Source organism: Mauremys reevesii, linkage group 24 (genome assembly GCF_016161935.1).
Source record: "Mauremys reevesii isolate NIE-2019 linkage group 24, ASM1616193v1, whole genome shotgun sequence".
NCBI classification, from domain to species: domain Eukaryota; kingdom Metazoa; phylum Chordata; order Testudines; family Geoemydidae; genus Mauremys; species Mauremys reevesii.
In genome coordinates this window covers 5,928,205-5,945,368 of record NC_052646.1, presented here as the reverse complement: position 1 = coordinate 5,945,368, position 17,164 = coordinate 5,928,205, and the positions used below count along the sequence as shown (strand labels likewise).

General features: G+C 55.7%; 1 protein-coding gene across 1 annotated transcript in view; it reads left to right on the top strand.

The window, feature by feature from the left end:
- SV2A (synaptic vesicle glycoprotein 2A) overlaps positions 1 to 17,164 on the top strand; it is an 80,109-nt gene that overhangs the window by 37,131 nt on the left and 25,814 nt on the right. Inside the window, exons 3-4 of the mRNA XM_039513021.1 lie at positions 8,277 to 8,386; positions 10,810 to 11,713. Of these exons, the coding sequence (XP_039368955.1) occupies positions 11,125 to 11,713 (589 nt within the window). The 5' untranslated portion in view covers positions 8,277 to 8,386; positions 10,810 to 11,124. The remainder of the gene's footprint in view (positions 1 to 8,276; positions 8,387 to 10,809; positions 11,714 to 17,164) is intronic.

Below are 17,164 nucleotides of genomic sequence, written 5' to 3'. Positions count from 1 at the left end.
GGTTAGGGTTCCTATGGGTAGGGCACTTGGAGCTAGGGTTAGGGTTCCTTTGGGTAGCGCAGTTGGAGCTAGGGTTTGGGTTCCTATGGGTAGGGCACTTGGAGCTAGGGTTAGGGTTCCTATGGGTAGGACACTTGGAGCTAGGGTTAGGGTTCCTATGGGTAGGGTCATTGGAGCTAGGGTTAGGGTTCCTATGGGTAGGGCACTTTTAGGCAGGTAAGGTTCCTATGGGTAGGGCAGTTGGAGCTAGGTTAGGTTTCCTATGGGTAGGGATCTTGGAGCTAGGGTTAGGGTTCCCTTGGGTAGGGCAGTTGGAGCTAGGGTTAGGGTTGGTATGGGCAGACCACTTGGAGCTAGGGTTAGGGTTCCTATGGGTAGGGCACTTGGAGCTAGGTTTAGGGTTCCTGTGGGTAGGGCACTTGGAGCTCGGGTTAGGGTTCCTAAGGGTAGGGCACTTGCAGCTAGGGTTAGGGTTCCTTTCGGTAGTGCAGTTGGAGCTAGGGTTAGGGTTCCTATGGGTAGGGCACTTGGAGCTATGGTAAGGGTTCCTATGGGTAGGGCAGTTGGAGTTAGGGTTAGGGTTCCTATGGGTAGGGCACTTGGAGCTAGGGTTAGGGTTCCTATGGGCAGGGCACTTGGAGCTAGGTTAGGGTTCCTATGGGCAGGGCACTTGGAGCTAGGGTTAGGGTTCCTATGGGTAGGGCTTCCCGACCTAGGTTTAGGGTTCCTATGCGTAGGGCACTTGGAGCTATGGTAAGTGTTCCTATGGGTAGAGCACTTGGAGCTAGGGTTAGGGTTCCTATGGGTAGGGCACTTGGAGCTAGGGTTAGGGTTCCTATGGGTAGGGCTTCCCGACCTAGGGTTAGGGTTCCTATGGGTAGGGCAGTTGGAGCTATGGTAAGGGTTCCTGTGGGTAGGGCAGTTGGAGTTAGGGTTAGGGTTCCTATGGGTAGGGCACTTGGAGCTAGTGTTAGGCTTCCTATGGGTAGGGCTTCCCGACCTAGGGTTAGGGTTCCTATGAGTTGTACACTTGGAGCTATGGTTAGGGTTCCTATCGGTAGGGTACTTGGAGCTAGGGTTAGGGGTCCTTTGGGTAGGGCAGTTGGAGCTAGGGTTAGGGTTCCTATGGGTAGGGCACTTGGAGCTAGGTTTAGGGTTCCTATGGGTAGGGCACTTGGAGCTCGGGTTAGGGTTCCTAAGGGTAGGGCACTTTTAGGCAGGGGTAAGGTTCCTATGGGTAGGGCAGTTGGAGCTAGGGTTAGGTTTCCTATGGGTAGGGATCTTGGAGCTAGGGTTAGGGTTCCCTTGGGTAGGGCAGTTGGAGCTAGGGTTAGGGTTGGTATGGGCAGACCACTTGGAGCTAGGGTTAGGGTTCCTATGGGTAGGGCACTTGGAGCTAGGTTTAGGGTTCCTATGGGCAGGGCACTTGGAGCTAGGGTTAGGGTTCCTATGGGTAGGGCACTTGGAGCTAGGGTTAGGGTTCCTATGGGTAGGGCTTCCCGACCTAGGTTTAGGGTTCCTATGCGTAGGGCACTTGGAGCTATGGTAAGGGTTCCTATGGGTAGGGCAGTTGGAGTTAGGGTTAGGGTTCCTATGGGTAGGGCACTTGGAGCTAGGGTTAGGCTTCCTATGGGTAGGGCTTCCCGACCTAGGGTTAGGGTTCCTATGAGTTGTACACTTGGAGCTAGGGTTAGGGTTCCTATGGGTAGGGTACTTGGAGCTAGGGTTAGGGGTCCTTTGGGTAGGGCAGTTGGAGCTAGGGTTAGGGTTCCTATCGGTAGGGCTCTTGGAGCTAGGGTTAGGGTTCCTATGGGTAGGGCTTCCCGATCTAGGGTTAGGGTTCCTATGGGTAGGGCACTTGGAGCTATGGTAAGGGTTCCTATGGGTAGGGCACTTGGAGCTAGGGTTAGGGTTCCTATGGGTAGGGCACTTGGAGCTAGGGTTAGGGTTACTATGGGTAGGGCTTCCCGACCTAGGGTTAGGGTTCCTATGGGTAGGGCACTTGGAGCTAGGGTTAGGTTTCGTATGGGTAGGGCACTTGGAGCTAGGGTTAGGGTTCCTATGGGTAGGGCACTTGGAGCTAGGGTTAGGGTTCCTATGGGTAGGGCTTCCCGACCTAGGGTTAGGGTTCCTATGGGTAGGGCACTTGGAGCTATGGTTAGGGTTCCTATGGGTAGGGCAGTTGGAGCTAGGGTTAGGGTTCCTATGGGTAGGGCACTTGGAGCTAGGGTTAGGCTTCCTATGGGTAGGGCTTCCCGACCTAGGGTTAGGGTTCCTATGAGTTGTACACTTGGAGCTATGGTTAGGGTTCCTATGGGTAGGGCACTTGCAGCTAGGGTTAGGGGTCCTTTGGGTAGGGCAGTTGGAGCTAGGGTTAGGGTTCCTATGGGTAGGGCACTTGGAGCTAGGGTTAGGGTTCCTATGGGTAGGGCAGTTGGAGCTAGGGTTAGGGTTCCTATGGGTAGGGCACTTGGAGCTAGGGTTAGGGTTCCTATGGGTAGCGCTTCCCGGCCTAGGGTTAGGGTTCCTATGCGTAGGGCACTTGGAACTAGGGTTAGGGTTCGTATGGGTAGGGCACTTGGAGCTAGGGTTAGGGTTCGTATGGGTAGAGCACTTGGAGCTAGGGTTAGGGTTGCTATGTTGAGTACACTTGGAGCTAGGGTTAGGGTTCCTATAGGTAGGGCAGTTGGAGCTAGAGTTAGGGTTCCTATGGGTAGGGCAGTTGGAGCTAGGGTTAGGGTTCCTATGGGTAGGGCACTTGGAGCTAGTGTTAGGGTTCCTATGAGTAGTACATTTGGAGCTAGTGTTAGGGTTCCTATGTGTAGGGCACTTGGAGCTAGTGTTAGGTTCCTATGGGTAGGGCCAGGGGTGGCTCTAGGCACCAGCAAAACAAGCTGGTGCCTAGGGCGTCAAAATCTAGGGGGCGTCCCCTGTGGCCGGGGTGGTGGGTGGCAGGCTGGGCCGGTGGACCTGCCGCTGTCATGCCTGCGGGAGGACCACCGGAGCCCCGGGACGACTGGACCTACCGCAGGCATGACTGCGGCAGCTCAAGCGGAGCTGCCGGACCCGCGAACCGTCCGCAGCCGCGGGAGGTCCAGCCGAGCCACGCGGGACCAGCGGTCCCTCTGCAGTCATGCCCGCGGGAGGTCCGCTGCTTCTGCGGCTACGGGGCGCCTCCCGCGCATGACTGCTTGGGGCGGCCAAAAACGTAGAGCCGCCCCTGGGTAGGGCACCTGGAGCTGGGGTTAGGGTTTCTATGGGTAGGGCTTCCCGCCCCAGGGTTAGGGTTCCTATGGGTAGGGCACTTCGAGCTAGGGTTAGGGTTCCCATGGCTAGGGCAGTTGGAGCTACGGTTAGGGTTCCTATGGGTAGGGCACTTGGAGCTAGGGTTAGGGTTCCTATGGGTAGGGCACTTGGAGCTAGGGTTAGGGTTCCTATGGGTAGTACACTTGGAGCTAGGGTTGGGGTTCCTATGAGTAGGGCAGTTTGAGCTAGGGTTTGGGTTCCTATGGGTAGGGTACTTGGATCTAGGGTTAGGGTTCCTATGGGTAGGGCACTGGGAACTAGGGTTAGGGTTCCTATGGGTAGGACACTAGGAACTAGGGTTAGTGTTCCTATGGGTAGGGCACTTGGAGCTAGGGTTAGTGTTCCTATGGGTAGGGCACTTGGAGCTAGGGTTAGGGTTCCTATGGGTAGGGCACTTGGAGCTAGGGTTAGGGTTCCTATGGGTAGGGCACTTGGAGCTATGGTTAGGGTTCCTATGGGTAGGGCTTCCCGACCTAGGGTTAGGGTTCCTATGGGTAGGGCACTTGGAGCTAGGGTTAGGGTTCCCATGGCTAGGGCAGTTGGAGCTACGGTTAGGGTTCCTATGGGTAGGGCACTTGGAGCTAGGGTTAGGGTTCCTATGGGTAGGGCACTTGGAGCTATGGTTAGGGTTCCTATGGGTAGGGCACTTGGAGCTAGGGTTAGGGTTCCTATGGGTAGGGCACTTGGAGCTAGGGTTAGGGTTCCTATGGGTAGGGCTTCCCGACCTAGGGTTAGGGTTCCTATGGGTAGTACACTTGGAGCTAGGGTTGGGGTTCCTATGGGTAGGGCAGTTTGAGCTAGGGTTCGGGTTCCTATGGGTAGGGTACTTGGATCTAGGGTTAGGGTTCCTATGGGTAGGGCACTGGGAACTATGGTTAGGGTTCCTATGGGTAGGGCACTTGAAGCTAGGGTTAGGGTTCCTATGGGCAGGGCACTTGGAGCTAGGGTTAGGGTTCCTATGGGTAGGGCACTTGGAGCTAGGGTTAGGGTTCCTATGGGTAGGGCTTCCCGTCCAAGGTTAGGGTTCCTCTGGGTGGGGCACTTGTATCTAGGGTTACAGTTCCTATGGGTAGGGCAGTTGGAGCTAGGGTTAGGGTTCCTATGGGTAGGGATCTTGGAGCTAGGGTTAGGGTTCCCTTGGGTAGGGCAGTTGGAGCTAGGGTTAGGGTTGGTATGGGTAGACCACTTGGAGCTAGGGTTAGGGTTCCTATGGGTAGGGCACTTGGAGCTCGGGTTAGGGTTCCTAAGGGTAGGGCACTTGCAGCTAGGGTTAGGGTTCCGATGGGTAGGGCTTCCCGCCCTAGGGTTAGGGTTCCTTTCGGTAGTGCAGTTGGAGCTAGGGTTAGGGTTGCTATGGGTAGGGCACTTGGAGCTAGGGTTAGGGTTCCTATGGGCAGGGCAGTTGGAGCTAGGGTTAGGGTTCCTATGGGTAGGGCACTGGGAACTAGGGTTAGGGTTCCTATGGGTAGGACAGTTTGAGCTAGGGTTCGGGTTCCTATGGGTAGGGTACTTGGATCTAGGGTTAGGGTTCCTATGGGTAGGGCAGTTGGAGCTAGGGTTAGGGTTCCCTTGGGTAGGGCAGTTGGAGCTAGGGTTAGGGTTGGTATGGGTAGACCACTTGGAGCTAGGGTTAGGGTTCCTATGGGTAGGGCACTTGGAGCTCGGGTTAGGGTTCCTAAGGGTAGGGCACTTGCAGCTAGGGTTAGGGTTCCTATGGGTAGGGCTTCCCGCCCTAGGGTTAGGGTTCCTTTCGGTAGTGCAGTTGGAGCTAGGGTTAGGGTTGCTATGGGTAGGGCACTTGGAGCTAGGGTTAGGGTTCCTATGGGCAGGGCACTTGGAGCTAGTGTTAGGGTTCCTATGGGTAGGGCACTAGGAGCTAGGGTTAGTGTTCCTATGGGTAGGGCACTTGGAGCTAGGGTTAGGGTTCCTATGGGTAGGGCACTTGGAGGTAGGGTTAGTGTTCCTATGGGTAGTACACTTGGAGCTAGGGTTGGGGTTCCTATGGGTTGGGCAGTTTGAGCTAGGGTTCGGGTTCCTATGGGTAGGGTACTTGGATCTAGGATTAGGGTTCCTATGGGTAGGGCACTTGGATCTATGGTCAGGGTTTTTGTGGGTAGGGCACTTGGAGCTAGGGTTAGGGTTCCTATGGGTAGGGCACTTGGAGCTAGGGTTAGGGTTCCTATGTGTAGGGTTTCAGACCTAGGGTTAGGGTTCTTCTGGGTAGAGCCCTTGGTGCTAGGATTAGGGTTCCTATGGGTAGGGCACTTGGATCTATGGTCAGGGTTTCTGTGGGTAGGGGACTTGGAGCTAGAGTTAGGGTTCCTATGGGTAGGGCACTTGGAGCTAGGGTTAGGGTTCCTATGTGTAGGGTTTCAGACCTAGAGTTAGGGTTCCTCTGGGTAGAGCACTTGGTGCTAGGATTAGGGTTCCTATGGGTAGGGCACTTGGAGCTCGGGTTAGGGTTCCTAAGGGTAGGGCACTTGCAGCTAGGGTTAGGGTTCCGATGGGTAGGGCTTCCCGCCCTAGGGTTAGGGTTCCTTTCGGTAGTGCAGTTGGAGCTAGGGTTAGGGTTGCTATGGGTAGGGCACTTGGAGCTAGGGTTAGGGTTCCTATGGGCAGGGCAGTTGGAGCTAGGGTTAGGGTTCCTATGGGTAGGGCACTAGGAACTAGGGTTAGTGTTCCTATGGGTAGGGCACTTGGAGCTAGGGTTAGGGTTCCTATGGGTAGGGCACTTGGAGCTAGGGTTAGGGTTCCTATGGGTAGTACACTTGGAGCTAGGGTTGGGGTTCCTATGGGTAGGGCAGTTTGAGCTAGGGTTCGGGTTCCTATGGGTAGGGTACTTGGATCTAGGGTTAGGGTTCCTATGGGTAGGGCAGTTGGAGCTAGGGTTAGGGTTCCCTTGGGTAGGGCAGTTGGAGCTAGGGTTAGGGTTGGTATGGGTAGACCACTTGGAGCTAGGGTTAGGGTTCCTATGGGTAGGGCACTTGGAGCTCGGGTTAGGGTTCCTAAGGGTAGGGCACTTGCAGCTAGGGTTAGGGTTCCTATGGGTAGGGCTTCCCGCCCTAGGGTTAGGGTTCCTTTCGGTAGTGCAGTTGGAGCTAGGGTTAGGGTTGCTATGGGTAGGGCACTTGGAGCTAGGGTTAGGGTTCCTATGGGCAGGGCACTTGGAGCTAGTGTTAGGGTTCCTATGGGTAGGGCACTAGGAGCTAGGGTTAGTGTTCCTATGGGTAGGGCACTTGGAGCTAGGGTTAGGGTTCCTATGGGTAGGGCACTTGGAGGTAGGGTTAGGGTTCCTATGGGTAGTACACTTGGAGCTAGGGTTGGGGTTCCTATGGGTAGGGCAGTTTGAGCTAGGGTTCGGGTTCCTATGGGTAGGGTACTTGGATCTAGGATTAGGGTTCCTATGGGTAGGGCACTTGGATCTATGGTCAGGGTTTTTGTGGGTAGGGCACTTGGAGCTAGGGTTAGGGTTCCTATGGGTAGGGCACTTGGAGCTAGGGTTAGGGTTCCTATGTGTAGGGTTTCAGACCTAGGGTTAGGGTTCCTCTGGGTAGAGCACTTGGTGCTAGGATTAGGGTTCCTATGGGTAGGGCACTTGGATCTATGGTCAGGGTTTCTGTGGGTAGGGCACTTGGAGCTAGGGTTAGGGTTTCTATGGGTAGGGCACTTGGAGCTTGGTTTAGGGTTCCTATGGGTAGGACACTTGGAGCTAGGGTGAGGGTTTCTATGGGTAGTGCACTTGGAGCTAAGGTTAGGGTTCCTATGGGTAGGGCACTTGGAGCTAGGGTTAGGGTTTCTATGGGTAGGGCACTTGGAGCTAGGGTAAGGGTTCCTATGGGTAGGGCACTTGGAGCTAGGGTTGAGGTCATGGCCGTCTTTAGTCCAATTCCACCAATTCCCCCGAATTGTGCCCCGTGCCTAAGAGGTTCCCACGGCCAGTGGCAGGGCCGCCAAGGCTGGGACGTGGCCGAGAATCCTTTCCCTGGCTAGAGGCTCCTTTTTAATTTTTACTCTCCCGGCGTCGCTCCAGGTCTTCGGGAGCACTTCGGCGACGGGTCCTTCACTCGCTCCAGGTCTTCGGCAGTACTTCAGTGGCAGATCGTTCAGTGCCATCGAAGACCCGGAGCGAGTGAAGGACCTGCCTCCGAAGACGAGGAGCGCCGCCCGGTGCGTAGAAGCTCCACGTGTTTTTTTAATGTGGTTTTTTTTTTTCAGTCATCCCTGCTGGGGCCCTGTTGAAACTGTTCGAATCGGGCCCCCGCACTTGCTAAACCTGGCGCTGTCCCTGGGAATTGCTGCTAAAGGGAAATTTCACTGTAAAATATTGATACAAGCTAGGGGTATTATTTGGTGGTAACCTTGTTTATTTACAAAAAAAAAAATCCTCAGAGTCCTGGTTGCCTGAACATGGGAGCAACGAATAGTAGGCAATTTCCTTGCTCAGAAAGTCCCATGTCTGCCACTCCAGCGAGCACTGTGCCCAAGCATCTCTCTCTCTCCCTCTTGCTGCGTCCTCCCAGGATCATGCTCACAACTGCTTCTCCTGCCTCTCTGCCTCCAACACACAGGGCCTTCAAAACTCATAACTTAGCCCTTGCATTTGCAGCTAGGGAATGCTCCCCCTTGCTCCCAAGCCCGCTCAGCTCAGCTCTGATTTGCCTTGGGCAGTCCCTCCATTGTTTGTAGCTGTCTCGACTACATAAAGGGACTTAATTGCTCCTTCCATTGATTCTGAAAGGGAGTGCTTGGAACAGCCATTGACTAGGTCTGTGATTGTCTTTGCCAAAGAGTCAGCTGATGGCACCTTTGAGAATAACTAGATATAAATACACAGATCTCTCCTCTGACTATCAACCTATCTGAACCCTACTTGGCTTGGGAGAGTCGCTGGATAGTTTGGGGATGACCAGAGCTAGATATGGGGATTCTTATATATATAATATTAATAATCTATTTCCATGTTACCACAGGTCATCCCCAGCTATGGCTCGGCATTCCCAAGCTAAGCATGTTTGGGCTACACTGATCTTTGGATGGTAGATCTCCAAGCAGGACCCTGGTGGCACATGAAGTGACACTGGTGAGTCAGTAGGGGGCGCTCTTTCTTTTGGTATGGAGTCAGTGGCTCAGCATGGTGTTAGGGTGCTGTGCAGCTGGAGGTGCCACCTGTCTGATGCAGTGGGAGACCAAGGTCCTGAGCTGTTGTGGGTGGTTAAAGACCTGGTGATACGTTCGTGTTTATGAACCCGACTTTTGGGGTCGGGATGCCAGGGCCTTTTGCATTCTGCTGTCCTACATCTCCACCTGCAGTGGTGATCACACAGCATTCTTCCACTCCTGTCTCAAACATGCGCTGTGTGACTGTTAAACAGCCCCTGCATCCCACCCCAGGGGTGGTGGCATTTCCACAGCAGATGGTTTAGAGGTGAGTTAGCATTGGCCGAGCTCCTCCAGTTTCATAGATAGAAGGTGCTGGTTAAGGGCAAAATACTAGCCAGGCTTTTCAAAAGGAGCACCCAAACACACTGGCAAGACTTGAGACACCTAAGAGGGGCCTTGTTTTCAGAGGACGGGGCTCAGCACTGTCTGGAAATCAGTCTCTTCCACGGTGTCATAAACTGGACCTCCAAAATTACTAATGACTTGGAATCCTGGCTTGGAGAACATGGGGATCTTTTTTAAGTTATTTATTTGTAATACAGTAACACCTAGGAGTCCCACCCATGGGCCAGGACCCCATGGTGCTAGGCGCTGTACATGTTCATTGCTATTAGGTGTATTATGGTATCACCTAAAGCCCCAGTCCTGGATCAGGTCCCTGTTATGTTCAGGCGTACGCACAGGGAAGTTAGATAAAAACCATGAATACTCTTGCTGAAAGGTTGCCCTGGAACATGACTTTATTACTTAAACTCCAGAATGGTAACACCCAAGGACCCAAAGCCAGTGAGAGACAAAGCAGGCTGCTCCCTAAAGTGGAGCGGTACAACTCACCCCACCTTATTCTAAGCTGGCTTTCTGCAGAGCTTACTGTGATTGGACACTCCTGGCTGAGCCCTCTAGCTTGCAAGCAGGACTGGGAAACTGCAAATTCAAGTGATAGCTTGTGATTTTAACAGTTTCAATCTAACAGAGCCCATGGTGTTAGGCTCTGTAAGCTGGGAAACTGAGGCATGAGTCTAACTAATTTAGGCTTAATCAATTTTTGCCTTCATTCATATATTTTCAGACAATTGTCACTTATGTTTATGCCAGACAGTAAAGAGATAAAATGGAATCGGTGGGGACCCAAGTTCTGGGAAGCTCTCCTACCCTTCCTGATGGTTGTCTCACATTCTGGCCTCCGGGCTCCTCTTTTGGTCTCATCCCTTCAGTTTCCGGTCTGGTATTTCTCTGATTTGGGCCCTCATTCACTTGGTTCTTCCACATTTCCACATTGGAGTCTTTCACTTTCCTGCAACCAACATTATTTAACGTCACACGTACCCAGTTCTCCATCGATCCACGTTTTCATGATTTGTTTTTCCATTCTCCCATCTATGCTGTTTGTAGCAGTGTGGCTGCTTCCTGGGCCTGGGGGTCGTTTGAAAGGGTTTTTTACCCTGCCCTCGTTAGCCCCTGCTTGCAGACCCCGGAAGTACTCCACATCGCCTATGCTGTGACTCACAGCACCCCAGACTCAGGCTGGCTTAATGGCAAATAAAGTTCACGCAAACCTCAGAGTCCTTAACCACAAAATAATCCACAACAGTCTTCAAGGAAGCCCCCAGTCATGAGCGCCACCTGCTTCCGCCAGCTCTCTCTGGCTGGAGCTCAGCCCTGCTTCCAAGTTTGCGTGCGTGCGTTCCTTCCTTTCCTTTCTCTCTCTCAACCAGATACACCTCTGCACCTTCCTCCTGCCTTTTATACTAGACAGGTGGGCGCCATCCTGTAAGCAGGGTTGGTTTAGCCCCAGGCTCTCCAGCCTATGGGCCAGGCACCCTGTTAGTTATTCTAAAGTAAACCATTGACATTCCATCAATATCCAACTAACGCATCGTCCTCCTTCTTTGCCATTCAGCAATTGGCCTCGTGTTTTGGTATCATTGTCCGCTCTGCATGGGTCATCCTCAGTTATGTCACCTTGATTTTGGCTTCCGTTTCTCACTGTGGTGCCAACGGGAGAGCTCTCGCCCGTCGGCTTAGAGCGTCTTCCTCAAAGCGCTACAGCGGCGCAGCTGCCCTGTCAGCATACTTTAAGCTTTTCCAAACGTGGGTTTTCAGGGGACCTTTGCCAACGTCTAGCATCCTGCTTGGCAAACCATTGAAGAGCCTTGTCTGTAATTTTGCCTGTTGTGTTTTTGAGGTACTTCATTTGGCGTTAGGGCCTAGGTATTGAATTGTTCCCCAGCCATGCGGTACAGACAGCAGCCTCCTCCACCGGGAAGTGGCTTTTGAGAGAGGGAGCATGGATGCCCTTTCCTACCTGATAACGCCCCCCTCTGTGTTTGTTCCCCCTCCCAGGACTGTCTCCTTCTGCTGCCGCCCAAGGGAGACTCGCCCAATCGACCCGCCTGGCCACTCCGGCGTCTCAAGCCTGGATTAAGCGAATGGGTCGCAGTTCAGTGCCCTCGATCGGCCGCCGTTGGAAAGCTGCTTCCTCCTCGCCCGCCGAAGATTCTCACCGCTGCCCCCTTGCCTGAGGAGACGGGGAGGGGCCCTGCGTGCTCATCCAGGAAGACCCGCCCTCCACCCCCACCCCCCATCAAAGGCGGTTCCCATCCTCTTCTTCCTCGCGCCAGTCAGATCTGAAGGCGGGGCATCAGCAAGGGCAGAGCCATGGATGAGGGGTTCAGGGACCGCACGGCCTTCATCCGGGGGGCGAAGGACATTGCCAAGGAGGTGAAGAAGCATGCCACTAAGAAGGTGGGCAAGGGTGTGGACCGCGTGCAGGATGAATACACCAAGCGCTCCTACTCCCGCTTCGAGGAGGATGACGACGAGGAGGATTACCAGCCCCAGGACGGCTACTACCGTGGCGAGTCAGCCAACGACGAGGAAGGGGCCTCCAGCGATGCCACCGAAGGGCACGACGAGGACGACGAGATCTACGAGGGCGAGTACCAGGGCATCCCCCGCAATGACTCCCTGAAGGCCGGGGACCACCTGGCCGACAACCAGCAGGTGGTGAGCGAGTTCAGAGACTTCGAGGATCTGGAAGGGGACAAGAAGAAGGACAAGGAGGAGCTGGCCCAGCAGTACGAGCTCATCTTGCAGGAGTGCGGCCACGGGCGCTTCCAGTGGACGCTCTACTTTGTGCTAGGGCTGGCCCTCATGGCCGATGGCGTGGAGGTCTTCGTGGTGGGTTTTGTCCTCCCCAGCGCCGAGAAGGACATGTGCTTGTCCGACTCCAACAAAGGCATGCTGGGTAAGTCCTTGGGATGCCAGGAGGGAAGTGGGGGACGCCGACCCTTGAAGGGGAAAGAGGCATTCTGGGGGATGGTGTTCCCAGAGGGAGCCTAGCAACCATAGGCCCGAAGCAGTGAATGCTGGGAAGGCAGGCAGGGAGATATAGGCACTCCCTTTGGCTCGATGTGGGGTGGGGTCCTTGTGAGCTGAAAGTTCCTTTAGCAACTCCACCCCCTTGGTGTCCTGCTCCCAAATGCACGTGGGAGTGCTCTGCTGTGGGTGATGCAGTCATTTTGAGTGCCTAGCACTCTCACGGTTAGCGCATTGCCCAGTTCAAGCCTTTTTTTGGGGGGGAGCCCCCCTTGCTACAAAGCCTTTCAGTTGGGTCCGCCCACCACCACCATCACCTGCAAGGCTCAGGATTAGTGTGCAGAGAGCCCCCTCCCTGCCCCAAGCTCCTATGAGATTAGAATAATTGGTGTGTGCGGTGGGATAGCGGATGGGGTTTTGCAGAAGCCCTGAGTTGCACTCCTGCCAAGGCCACAGTAAAAGGGGGAGGACGCTGGCCTTGAGTGGCAGTTCAGATTATTCTCCCTTCTGGGCTCTCAGCTGGTGTGACGCAGCTCCGTACCATGCTGTTGGGAGCAAAAGTAGTAACAGTGGCTCCCAGCCCCAGACAGACCCCTGTTGGTTTAGTAGCACAGATTGAACCCACCCTGGGTTGTGCTGTTGCAGGGGGCACACAGGGCATGGCCGGAATGGGATCCGGGCCCCACGCAGCCAGGCATGTCTGCGATTTGTTTTTCTTTTGGCCCATGGCTGCAGGCCACCTTCGAAAGCTGGGAGAGGCTCAGTCAGCTTTTGCTGCCTCTCCCCTAGCATGGCAACTGGGGTTTCTGCCCTGGCTGTGCTGTGTGAACAGAGGGTAGTCTTGTTCCACAGGGAGTCCTGCAAATTGCTTTCCCAGTGGGTGCACTCTGCCCTCCTCCCACCCCTCCAATTGGGGGTTTTGGTTTTGGCTCATGTAATTTCTGCAGCAGCTGCTGTGTGTGTGCCTGAGGCATGCCACTGCTCTCTGGTGGATAGAATCAGATTTCCCAAGCTCTGTGTCATAGCCCCTGTACTGCTAACAGCTGGCGGGGATTCTAAAGTGGCAGGGACTTGGCTTTTTGGGGTGGGAGGTTGAGTTCTATCTGCCCTGCGCCGTATTGAAATCCATCAAGCCCTTGGTAGTCCTGGATTTGGTTTGTCACGGCTCTTCACCTCTTTGTTGGAGAATCTCAGTGTCTTACAGGTCAGGCACCATGATCCGTCCCCTAAGGCTGGTCAATATCCTCCCCCTGGGAAGCAGCGAAGTGAAATGACTTGGGTCTCTTACACAGTTAGTTAGAGAGCTGGGAATAGGACCTAGGGGTCCTGACTCCCACAGACTGCTGCTCTAACCACTAGACCTCGCACTCCTCCCAAAACTGGGATTGGAACCCAGGAGTCCGGACTCTCAGCTCCTCCCCCGGCTTTGAGACGTGCATGCTCTGTCCTGAGTGTGTTTGTGTCCCTGACTGTCCGGTCCCAGTGGCTAAAGGCCAGCAGCTCTCGGGGTCTCCTCCCAACCCCTGCACGGCCATGAAGATGGGCTCTTGGGAACTAGCCAGCTCTCTCCCGAGTGGGTCCCTGCAGCTTTGATTCCTGCTGAGTCAGTGCTGGCGCCCACATGACGGGAGCCCGGTGGGAAAGGCCGTTGCACCTGGGAGATGCAGGCCCAAGGAAGCTGGGGGAGCAGGGGGGCTGGGACCAATATTGGTAGCTTGTGGATTTGGTCCAGCTTGGGAGGAACAGCTACCGTGTCTGAACGTCCCAGACAGAGCCAACAGCCCATCCCGGCCCTCTGACACTGGCAGCGGGGCTGGGGAGCCCCGAGGGGTGGGGTGTACCTGTGCCCTGCTGCCGCATCTCTGCCTAACTAGAGTCTGGAGGGGCTTTCGGTCCGGAGCTGAAGGATCTGCTCTCAGAATTATTTTGGAGCAGCTCCCTGGCCTGTGATACAGGAGATCAGACTACAGGGGGAAACTGAGGCACAGAGAGGCCAAGCTCTGTAGGATTTGCTCAGCGGTTGGGATGTAGACCAGACCTCTCGTGTCCCCCAGCAGGCTTGTAGCCCAGGTGGAATTCGCACCCGGATTGCTTGACTGCAGGCGAATGATCTCTCTATTAGGCCACACTGTTTTCCTAACCCGACTCTGTCTCCCGGATGGATAATTGTGAGGCTAATGACAGCGAAGGGCTCGCTTGGTAGAACGGAGGTGGAAATGGGGGGTGGGGGCTGGATTTGTAGCCAGGGGTGGCTCGTGCTCTGAAATCCCTTTGGATGCTGCGACGGGCGAGAGCTCCCGGACGGCAGTGACAGTCGGTGACTCACCCCCTGCGTTGTCCTCCTTCTCCCTCTGCCGTCCTCGAACACTGGCATAATTTAGCCAATGTGAACGGGCCCCCAGCTTATCTCTCTGCACCACTGACAGCCCCTCCGGGCCTCAGCATTGCCGCAAAGGGCTTAGTGGGAATTAAATCCAAATGAAAGCAAGCAGGAGGAAATCTTGCCCGAATGGCTGCAGAGAAGAGGGGTGGGGCTGCTATAATTGGGGGGGGGGGGCAGGAGTCTGGGAACCCGGGGAAGGCCCAGAGCAGCCTGGATTTCAAGCGAATTTTGTGCTAGAGGAAGGCACCAGATTGACGCCCCCGGCATGCAGCGATTTGAGCAGGTGCAGGCCGCATTGCGGCAAAGCTCGCTCCCCTCCCACCTCGAGCACTGCCCGTCAGAGCCCCGAGCAGGAGCTACCCCCCCTTGAAAAAGCTGTGGAGATTGGGGAGGGAGCCCCCCCCACATTTGTGGGGCGCTCAGTCTCCATGACCCTTTCAATACTTGGCCTGTCTGCGGAGTCCGTCTGCCCAGCGGCTATGAGCGGGGGAGCTCCCTGTCCTGCTAGGAACTAGACTGAGCCCCAGCAAACTCGTCGCAAGACAACCACAGGGCTGACTCTCAGCCACTCCCGTCCCGGGCCTGAGCGTGAAAAGCGCCTTCGCCCTGGCCCAGACCCCAGGAGCTGCTTGGTCGCTGCTTGGCATGGCCCTCTGGAGATCTCCAGCTGCGAGAGCTGTTGCTGGCCCCGTGCGTGGGGCAGGGCAGGGCAGGGCAGGGCAGGAGTGTGCGTGCATGGGGATGCGTGCAAGACGAGACCCAGAAAGGGGGTGGGGTGTGCAGGATGAGCACAGGGGGGGAGGATAAGGGGGCCATGTGTGTGCAAGGGGAACATGCGTGTGTCTGTGTGGAACCACGAGGCAGCGCCCAGCTGTGCGGGAGGCTGATTCCTGTTTGTGTAGCGGCCGGCCCGGCCTTGTGTTGCCCCTTCCAGCACTTTAGGGGAACATTCACTTGCACTGATGGGATCTGGGCTGCGCAGCGGTTCGTCAGGGAAGCTCCTCGCTCTGCCCTGCGCTCCCCATCCCCAGAGGTCTCCGGCCCTTTCGCTGAACTCCCACTGGTGGTGCCCGGCACGAACTCTGGAAGGACCCTGCCTGGCAGCAGTTGCCAGGAATGTCGAGCTGCTAATTCAGTGCTTGGATTTGCTTGGGCCTGTCTCCGTGGTCCCCCTCCCAGAGCTGGGAATAGAACCCAGGAGTCCTGACTTCCAGCCCCCCCTGCTTTAACCACTAGACACAACTGTCCTCCCAACACTGGACTAAAAAACCCAGGTGTCCTGACTCCCAGCCTCCTGCTTTAACCATTAGACCGAACTCCCCTCCCACCACTGGACTAAAAAACCCAGGCGTCCTGACTCCCAGCCCCCTGCTTTAACCATTAGACCGAACTCCCCTCCCACCACTGGACTAAAAAACCCAGGCGTCCTGACTCCCAGCCCCCTGCTTTAGCCCCTCCCAGAGCTGGGAATAGAACCCAGTCTCCAGTCTACCCCCTGCCTCTTGATGTAGCTTACCCCAGGACTAATAACTACAGTTCCCTCCCCACTAGGGTGACCAGATGTCCCAATTTTATAGGGACAGTCCCGATTTTTGGGTCTTTTTCTTATATAGGCTCCTATTACCCCCATCCCGATTTTTCACACTTGCTGTCTGGTCACTCTAACCCCCACCCATGGTTCCCAGGCCACGTGTTCTGAATTGGCTGATAACAAGCCACAGTCCTGGCCCACGCCTGTCTGTCTGTGGATCCTGAGGACTAATTCCTTAGGCTTCAGGGTCTCTCCCTTTGATAAGCCATTCGCCCGTAACCCTGAGCCTGCCAGTCACTGGCATGTCCCCTCATCGGCTCCTCTCTCCCCCAGCACCCTTAGCAGCAGCCTGAGCATTTCCTTCCGAGCTGCACACCTCATTACGGGGGAGGCTGGCTTTATTCTCTGCCTCCCTCGCTGGCCCTGCAGGCTTCCTGGAAAAGGCCCATCTCTCATGCCGTCCAGCCACCTTTCCGAAGCATTTGTCTTGTGCTCGGATGAAAGGGCCTGTGGCAGGGGCGCGGTCAGGACTCTGCCTGTCTTCTGAGCATGGAGGGAGGCGGGGAGCTGTTTCTGCAAAGGGTCAGGTCAACTCCACTTCCACCTTCGCTGGAGCCCGTGTGCAGGGGGGTATGGAGCTCTGGCTGAACATGCTCGGGGAGGGGAGCTGCAACACTCTGCTTGGAAACCGTTCTGCTTCTAACTCACGTTTTCCCCGCGTGTCTCCCTCCTCTCCTCGCTTTACTTGCTGTACCCCAGTAGCCTGCAGGACCGGTTACCCCGTCGCCCCAAGCGCAGCCGAGGTGGCTGGGGGCTCTTACTGGAGAACAGTGTAGTGTTGGTCTTTAGGGAGGCTGTGCCTAAGATGAACCATGAGTGGTTTGTTCCTCCCCCCCGCCATGGCTGAGCCCCCAACTCTGGTGGGCTTTGGGGGGCACCTCTGTCGGTGTCGAAGAGCGCCTCCGTGCCAGCTGCAGGGCAGAGCGGTGTTGGCATGCCACGCTGCGGTGCTTGACAATGCTGAATTCAAACGTAAACGTGACCGATAAAGCCACTGGGTTTGTTACCACGCTGAGCTTCCGGGGCGCGGAGGACAGGGCCGCCTGCAGACCGGCCATCTCTCTTGTAAGCCCCACAGAGCTGGCTGGTTCTGCGCCCAGGTCCCACCTGGGGCCGTGCCCTTGGCAGCTGCTGTGAGCTCAGCAGGCTTAAGTGGCATCGGACTCTGGTTGGGAGACTCCCAACAGGGCGACTTGACCCTGGTGCCCTTCCCTTCGAAGCCACGGCCTGGGCAAGGCGGTGCCAGGGGCACTGTGGTCACACGGGGCTTTGCCCCAGTGTAAGTAGGGGAGCCAGGACCCTGAGCAGCTGCCTTGCGCGTAAAGGCTCCAGGCGCTGGAACGGAAGGGTCGGAGGAAATGGAGCTGGAGAGAGGGGAGCCCCTGCAATACACAGCAGTAAACCAG